Below are 9021 nucleotides of genomic sequence, written 5' to 3'. Positions count from 1 at the left end.
ATTATGGGATCGAGCCCCGCATCGGGCTCTCTGCTCAGCAGGGAGCCTGCTTCCCCCCCTCCTCTCTCTCTGCCTGCCTCTCTGCCTACTTGTGATCTCTGTTTGTCAAATAAATAAATAAAATCTTAAAAAAAAAAAAATGGCCACTCCAGGGGCACCCGGGTGGCGCAGTCAGTTAAGTGTCTGACTCTTGATGTTGGCTCAGGTCACGATCTCAGGGTCGTGAGATCAAGCCCCGAGTCAGACTCTGTGCTGAGTGTGGAGCCTGCTTAGGATTCTCTCTCTCCCTCTGCCACTCACCTCCCCACCAACCTCTAAAAGTATATTAATTAATTAACTAATTAATTAATTAATTAAAAATGGCCACTCTGTCCATGGGGCTTGGCACACACAAGAGCAAGTCAAAGACCCACTCTGGAGACTGGCAAGCAGTCCCTTTGCACATAATCTGCATGTAGACTCTGAAGCTGGCTGCTGGCTGCCAGTCTGATCCTTGTCCCTTACCTGTGTGACGTTGGCCAAGTCGCATCCCTCTCTGTGCCTGGTTTCTCATTTGCATAGTAGACATCCTGCTACCACAGTCAGAGGAGGGCTATTTACAAATCAAACAGGTTAGAATCTTTCCCAGCACTCGGTACACCCTGTATGAGTTGGTGGTTACTATTTGTCTTATTATTATTATTTTTCTTCTAAGCCTAAAGATGAACATCTTAACATTTTAAACCTGAGGTGTCCAGAATCACTCTTTCAGGTTACATCACCAGCAATGTTTTCTGAATGTCCAGTGAAGAATGGTAGGTTTGGGTTGGGACCAGTTGTCCTCTTCAGCCTTCGATGGTGTCTTTCCTAAGGTGGGAGACGGGCACCCGCTGAAGCTGTGGAAGGCCGCCGTGGAGGTGGAAGCGCCCCCCTCCGTGGTTTTGAACCGTGTGCTGAGAGAGCGCCACCTGTGGGATGAGGATTTTGTGCAGTGGAAGGTTGTGGAAACCCTGGACAAGCAAACAGAAATCTACCAGTACGTGTTGAACAGCATGGCCCCCCACCCTTCCAGAGACTTCGTAGTTCTCAGGTAAGCCTACCTCTAGGGTTTAAGGTATTTTTCTTTTTTCCAAAAGCAGATGAAGAGCTGCACATTTAAGCATTGCACAGCGTTCAACCCCCGAAGTTCAGCCTCCGCTGGGAGCCCTAAGCCAGCACACATTTCCCTCCATGAAACCTGATTTCGCTGTATTTATGCCCAACTTCCTGCTTCCTTCACCCAAGTTGCGGCTTTGCCCGGCTCTCTCACGGCCCCTTTCACTATGGAGCATATGGCTTATTAGGCCGTAAATATTGCTCGTTTCCTCAGAACAGAGTCCCAAGAATAGCTACTACTTGTCCAGTTGCACCTTCTGCCAAATTATGCAAATTGATTCTGACTTGTCTCCTGATTTTGCCTTCTTCCCGGGGGAAAGCAAGCTTGGGTTTGTGTAACTCTCACGACGGAAGTGTGTGTAACTTCAAAACCCATCTGTATAACTTCACCTGTTCACAGCTCATTGTCCCATAGGGAAAGCTTGGCACAGCCCTGAAGGTCCAACGACACAGAGAAGGTCAGATGTCCAGTCAGATTTCAGGGCCTGACGAGGCCTGCGAGTGTCCTGTCTACTGTTGAAGCATTACTTCTGATCAGTTTACGGGATGAGTTCTGGCCCCCTGTCCCCCCGGGTTTGGAAGGGGAAGCCCAAGCGGTGTTGGGAGGTGTGCACGGTGCAGCTGTGCACATGAGCTGGTGAGTCAGCATTGAGTCCAAAAGAACATGGGTTGACTAGACTAAGAAAGCAAATACAATATAATTGAATCAAGGTTTTCTTTTTTATTGATAACTGATGGCAAACACTGTCTCTTCCCATAGAGTAGTAGTGTCAAAGGAATCACTAGTGAAATTCCCAAATGTATATTTCAAATAGTTTGTTTATGAAAATCGTTTTGATGGCAAACTCCAGGTTACTTTTCACACGGGCCTTTGGAGTTGGTCCCTGGGACCCTGAATTTGAAGGGTCATTTTTCCCTAAATATATGTGTTTGTCTTGGCAATCTGGGGATCCTGGCGGAGAATGTGGGCAGTCTTAAGGATGGCTTATTACCACAGTTATGCGGACATTCGTCATCTCGTGGAATTTAAACTTCACGTCTTCACTCTTGTAAACAGCAAATCAAATAGTTCTGGGATGGCAGCCATGGGGAGGGAGCCATGCCATAGCATGCCTCTTCCCGCCCCTTAGAGGGCTGAGAGCCAGAGTCCATGCATGGAACCTCCCTCCTTCCATCCACCCGACAGTCCCACCGGCCTGTTTCTTATCACAGGGCATCATTCCAGCCCCGCGGGGAGGCTGTGGGGATATTGGAGTGAATACAAGAAGCCGCTGTCCTGCTCTCTGTAGGGGTTTACATTTTATCAGGGAGGGAGGGTCAATAAATCATAAGTAAGGGGATAATGTTTCTCATCCTGTGGGAGGGGATAAGTAAGAAGGGGGATGGTAAGGGGTTAAATTTTACATACAATGGTTAAGGCAGACTCTCACAGCATTGATAGCTGACCCACAACTTGAAGGAGAAAGTGGGTGGGTCATGAGGCTCTGATGCGGAAGAACTCAACACTCGAGAAAATTAACCACACACCAGACACAGCTTCTGCAACAGGGATGCCTATGGTTATGATACCAGAAGATAGAAAGTGGCAGAGCTGAAATGCTTCCTGTCTTCCACGTGCCACCCCATCTAGACTAAGAATCCCTTCAGGATTGCCACTTGTACATGCATTATCCCCTTTTCTAAATCCTCAGGAGCTTCTGGTGATAGTTACTGAAGCTTTTTCCATCATATCCTCACATATCTGTACAAATCCCCATCTTTATTGCTGAACATGTCATCTCGCCTGCGGAGAATGATCACACCCGATGAGAAGCTGCTGGGCGTTTGTGTCATGCTTGCTTCTTGCCAGGTTTTTATGGGGAACATCCAGTAGTTTCTCTTTCTGGTGTGGTAGGACAGGACGGACGAAGTTACAGATGACGTAGCCAAGCCCAGGATAGGGTTTGTGAGGTAAATAACTGGGATTATGATCATGAGATCTATGTCCTGTGATAGAAATAGTCATTACGCAGATGCTCTCATGGTCCCTGACTTCCGTCTCTGATTGAATAGCCCCTGTAATAGGGAGCTTACTACTCCTCATAGCACCTGTTTCGTATCTGGAGTGTGCACTTTGTGAGTCAGGTCTTCTGTCTCCTGAGCTGACACATGCCATCCCATCTCTCCCTGCTGGGGTCATATCGACTGTGCTTTTGTCATCCTGCTTGGGAGCCCCTCAAGTATTTGAAAACAATGAGCAGTCCACATGTGTCTAGTTTACTTCAGGCTAAGCGCCACCAGCTCATTTTTTTCTTTAAGACTGAGTTGAGCGTCGCCTCCTCCAGGAAGCCTTCTGTGTGTCTCCCCTTCCCTTCCACAGGATTGCCGAGCACCGTATGCATAGCCACATCACCGCACTTTCCTTGGTGTTTTGGAGGTCTCTTTGTATATCTGTTTTTCTCCCTTGGCTGTGTATCTTTGTGTCCTTTGTGGCTTCTCGTGTGCCCAGTAGATGTTTGCTGAATGAACAGAATGGGCAAGTCCTAATTCTAAAACTGTAAGACCAACCCTTCAGGAATGGCCAGGAACCTCTGCAGCCTCAGTTTGGGGTTTCAAAGGCAGATTGGAAAGCTGCAGGACCATCGCTGGCCTCTGGGTCAGCAGGCTGAGAGCCTTGCTTTGAACTGCACTGTAAAAATTTTACACACCCTTATGGAAGCCATTAGTTTAATCTAAGTAAGTAGGATAGGGATTTGAGCAGGAAACTGAAGGTGTAAAACTCAATGCTGTGTCCAGGTTTTCTCTCTCTCTTAGCCCTAATTTTGATGGGCCGGTTGTTTTTTGCTACAGGACCTGGAAGACTGATTTGCCCAAAGGCATGTGTACCCTGGTGTCCCTCTCTGTGGAGCATGAGGAAGCCCAGCTCATGGGTGGCGTGCGGGCTGTGGTGATGGATTCTCAGTACTTGATAGAACCGTGTGGCTCTGGCAAATCGAGACTGACCCACATCTGCAGGATAGACCTGAAGTAAGTGCACTCCCCAAGATGGCAGGCACACCCCGGGAGCCTCAGTTTGAGTGGCAGAGTCGCCAGGGCCCTGTGTGTCATCCTGATTTCTTATTTTACTATACTCGGGTTTTTTCGGTGCCACTAGCATGCTTTCGTTGAAGATTACTTATACCGCCCCCCTGTTTTCCTTTTCCTCATCTTTTGTAAAACTCTGACATTTCCGTGTAGCCCTCTGCTCTTCTTTCTTTTTCTTTTTTCTTTTTTTAAAGATTTTATTTGGCAGAGAGAGAGAGAGCACAAGCAAGAGGAGAGGCAGGCAGAGGGAGAGGGAGAAGCAGGCTCCCCGCTGAGCAAGGAGCCCAAGGTGGGGCTCGATCCCAGAACCCTGGGATCATGACCCGAGCTAAAGGCAGACGCTTAGCTGACTAAGGCAGACGCTTAGCTGACTGAGCCACGCAGGCATCCTGCTCTTCTCTCTTTTCAGAGCTGTTCCCACTTACCTATGTGTGCTTCTCACACAGAGTAAACACACACGCGGTGGCTGCGCAGTCACCGCCAGTCTCCTTCTCTTGTGCTGCTGTCATGCCTGCTCTCCCTTTGTGGTCCCCTCCTGTCGCCCTGCTTGGAGAAGAAGCTAACTGAAATCCAACCCTGTCAGGGCAGTCATGACACGGAACAAGTTCTCGGTCTGGGTACACAGACACTGAGATTCCCCAGTGATTTCCAGAATTCAGTCTGAGCCTTCTCTGAGGAGATGGTAGCACTGAAAAGACAGACTGAATTCTTGGCCAGAAAGGCCTTCTCCAGGCACCAGATGACAAAATGAGGCTCTCGGGTCCTTGAGGGGTCAGCCTCAAATTGTAGGCAAGCGCGCTCATGACAAGTGCACAGGACAGCCCTGTCGACTGTGATAAAGTACTGAGACTTGGAAGACGCCTTTCCCACTTCCTTTCTGATTTTTGTCCCCACAGAGGTCACTCCCCAGAGTGGTACAATAAAGGCTTTGGACATCTGTGTGCAGCGGAAGTTGCCAGGATTAGAAACTCTTTTCAGCCCCTCATTGCTGAGGGTCCAGAAACTAAAATCTGAGTTTTCCCTAGTGTGACATCAACCTCAGGGAAGAGGAAGTGAATGGAAACACTTGTGGGAGAGAGTGTGCTCGTGAGAAAGCAAGAGAGAGAGAGAGACTGAGTGACTTGGCTAATGCTTAAAAATAGAAACACTGAGAAATCGGAATGTTGAAGATGCAAGAATTTCTGAGAACTTTCCTAGCCTTCCTGGAGATGGCTACATCCCTACTAATATAATATTTTTAAAAATCAGAACATTTATCTATGTTACTTAAAATTAAATGGATTATTCCTTGTGCATTGCCTAATTTGCTATTTAAAGGCTTCTAAGAAGCATATTCTTAACTGTAAATAAATGTATGTATAGCATATGTACATATGTGTGTATATCTATCTTTACTGTATATATGTACAATACCAATTTTATATATAATTGCGTCTTTTGAAAAGGAACGTGTCTGACTCAGTGAGTCCCTTACTCACTCACGTGGTTCTTTCCAAGTTGCTCTGGGCCCATCTCCCCACTGTCCTGTAAGTGGAGCAGAATCTGCTGCTAACACCGAGGTGTGAAAATGTGTAGTCTGTCAGTCTGCCCTGTTGTTTAACCAAAGATTAGCTAACCAAAGGAAAACAACATTCAAAGGTTCTTATGTGTTGTCAGTTTGTTTGTGTTAATCAAAAACAGAGCATGGAGTGTTGAACAAACCCAGGAAAAGAATACTTACTCCTCTTAAAAGCACAGAGGTGGGGAAGAAGTTGGGACCAAAGGTAGGGCTGGGTGACCAGTTGTCCGTGGACCCAGCCAGCTGCAATTTCAGGAAAATGTCAAATGCCCATGGGCCACTAGAGTCAGTGCCAGCGACCGAAAGAAACTTTATTTCCCTGCTGGTTAGAGCCAAATAGCGTAGCCTTTGCATATTCACAGCCAAAGGGGGCCTCTGTGTTTGACGAAGTTTTCATAGATACATTTCATCCTGTTCCTAAATGTCATTGTATATGACCAGTGGCCTGTTTGGTCACAGTTAATTGGCATTTTCTTATCAATGTATTGCACTGAATTGAACTCTGGACACCAGGCAAGGGGAGGCAATGGTCATTCGAGAGTCCTGGACCATCGCAGTTTCAGGGAATTCTTATTTTGCTACATATGATGTGCTTACGACAGAATTCATTCACATCTTGCAGTATGAAAGACAGGGTTTTTAAACTAACAGGAAGACCAAAACTATGCTCTGCAATTAGTCTTCAAAAATATAAATAGGTTTCTTAATTTCGTATTTCTTCATTAGCCAGTCAAGCTGACCTAGGTGTTTGACCTTATTTATTATTGTATAGACTAAACTGATGGACTCTCCTTAACCAATTGCTGATGGATTTAAGTTGTGGGTTTTTGTTTTTTTTTAATTGTAATTCAACAACTGTAGAGAGGAAGGTAAGTTATTATGTTTGGTTTCAGGGAGAGATTTCGGTAATCTGTGAGAGATTGGTGTCATAATTTAGCAACTGGTGTGGGAGGAAAAAGAATAAATGAGTGTTTTCCCCTTTTCTGTATTGTATGCATTTATGTTATTATGTAATTTTTTTTCCTATCAGCAATGTGCAATTCTTTTATTGAGAGAAATAAAAATGCTATATATGAGTTCTGTATGATATAAGGAAAATCATGCTATTTGAATTATGACCCAGGAATTTTTCATTTCCTTGCCTACACAAGAAAGTGCCAGCCAACCCATAATTTTCAATTTGGACAGTGCTCTGTAAGCAAAACAAATTCACTTCTGCCGTGGCTCTTAAATTTAACCGTATAGGCTGGATTACTTTCTTATGCAAAGACAAGATTAATGAGGTTTAGCCTAGGTTAACACTGGTCCAGAGATGGAATTCTAGGTGTTTGGAAAATATGATAGACATAGAAGGATGAATCGTGCTCTGTCACCGAGTTTAGCATACATAAGAATCACCTGGAGATCTGGTTCAAATGTAGACTCTGATTCGGGCAGTCTGGAGTAAGAGTCTCCATTTCTAACAAGTCTTGGGGATGCTTGTGTTGCTGGACCAAAGACCACACACTCTGGGAAGCAAGACAATACCAAAAGCAACTATGATTGTATTTCTGACTCCTCCTCTCTTCAAATTATCCAACTGACTTTTCTCTTTTTACGCACGTACTAATCACTGCTGCATAACACAGTGTGTCTAAAAAAAAGGAATAAGGAAAAAGGAGGGAAAAGATGCATCAAGCTTGTTTGTCAAATACCACAGTGTTTTATTCATTGTTATCTTGCCAATGGAAATAAAATATGATATTGCATTTAAATATTATATTTATACCTCATGTATATTTTTACCTCAATTGTTGGTATCAATCATCAATTGTAAGTAAATAATTGCTAAAGCAAATAAATTTATATACATTAAATATTTCCTATTTTCTATAAAATATATGTTGATTTTCATGCTTCATCCTGTAAGTGGAAAACCTGTATTCTGTATCTCTCCCAAATATGAGGATGTTGTTACCAACCTTCACTAACAGTCTGAATGCCTTGATGTGTTGTCTAAGGCATTAAAGTGATGGGAAGGGCTTCTTTTTTTACATTTCGTTGTTCTTAGCCCGGAAGTTATAAAAACGTATTAATGGTATTTTTACCAAAGATTTAGTAAACTTTAGCTACATTTCATTATCACTGAGTAGACAAGAAATTAAAAGGTGATGTGACTTCTGGCTGGACCACTAGACCGCAAAGGGTAGCCACATCTGACTCCAGACCTCTTGCCTTCATTCTATTTGTTCTCTGCCTTACTTCTAAAAGATAACAAAAGTAGCGCAGATTAAGTAAGCAGGAGCTCCCTAGCATTCTCAGCTACAGGCTGCAAAAGCCACAGCAGCCCAAAAGACCATATGCCCCCACAAAAATGTTCCAAACTCTACTCTCTACATGTCTCCCTCAAGCCCTCCCCCTTTACTTGAAAGTTTTGCCTTTCAGAGGCAAAGGAGGCATTTCAATTGCCCCCCTTTGTTCTTCCATGTGAAAAAAGAGAACATGGTGGTCATTCTAGCAGCCACTGGCTACAGAAGTCCTGAGACCCTAGATCATATGAATTCAAACTTGATTGCAAGTAGACTTGAAATTCTTAGGTATAGCATTGTACTACTTGTGTCTTTTGCTATTTAGCTGCAGAAACACTGGTTATATGTCGTCTTCTTCTTCTTCTTCTTCTTTTTCATCTTCTTCTTCTTCTCTAACGTAGAGGGATAAAATAACATGGAGGGATAAAATAGCAAAGGAGAGTGTCACACACCACCACAAAAGCATAATCAGTAGGGGCCGACTGCACAAGGAATTAAGAAATAAACACTTGAAGGTACAACACTGTAATATCATAAAGCCATGAAGTTTTAGCAACTGGCAACATGTGATGTTGGACATGCCTTAGGCAGACAACATCCTTTGAAGATTGAATGTTGACTTCCATTCTAGCAATCCCACCCAACAGGCTATCCAGATGCCTCCCAACCCACATCCTCCTTGCACACAGATGAGGCTCAAAATCCCAAGTAATGCTTTCCTTTGAAGCAAAACTTCCTGTATTGTTTATTCATGCAGAGCACATTCACCAAACACCACGTGGGTTTGGGACACTGGACAGACAGAGGTGTGGATACAAAGAAGACGGTGTGGGGCAGAAATAGTAAGAAGCAGCAGTGCCTTCTTGCCACCAGTTAGCAAGTACTGAGCCACTGAGCCACTGCTCCCAGCAAAAATATAGGGCTAGGTTCCTATGAGCCTCTGCTCACATTTTTGTCAACCAATCAATATATGACCTT

The 9021-nt window shown here is 44.5% G+C and overlaps 1 protein-coding gene across 1 annotated transcript in view; it reads left to right on the top strand.

Moving 5' to 3' along the window:
• The window catches only part of LOC111158576 (StAR related lipid transfer domain containing 13), a 179132-nt gene extending 172407 nt beyond the window's left edge, over positions 1-6725 (top strand). The window contains exons 12-14 of the mRNA XM_022520697.1: positions 852-1069; positions 3964-4140; positions 5094-6725. Coding sequence (XP_022376405.1) covers positions 852-1069; positions 3964-4140; positions 5094-5211 — 513 coding nt within the window. The 3' untranslated portion in view covers positions 5212-6725. The remainder of the gene's footprint in view (positions 1-851; positions 1070-3963; positions 4141-5093) is intronic.
• The last annotated feature ends 2296 nt before the right edge of the window (positions 6726-9021 follow it).

The sequence above is a fragment of the Enhydra lutris genome, unplaced genomic scaffold (genome assembly GCF_002288905.1).
Source record: "Enhydra lutris kenyoni isolate GAN:26980312 unplaced genomic scaffold, ASM228890v2 scaffoldscaffold60, whole genome shotgun sequence".
NCBI classification, from domain to species: Eukaryota; Metazoa; Chordata; class Mammalia; order Carnivora; family Mustelidae; genus Enhydra; species Enhydra lutris.
Note: the sequence above shows the minus strand (reverse complement) of the source record. Positions and strands in the feature narration are given on the sequence as shown.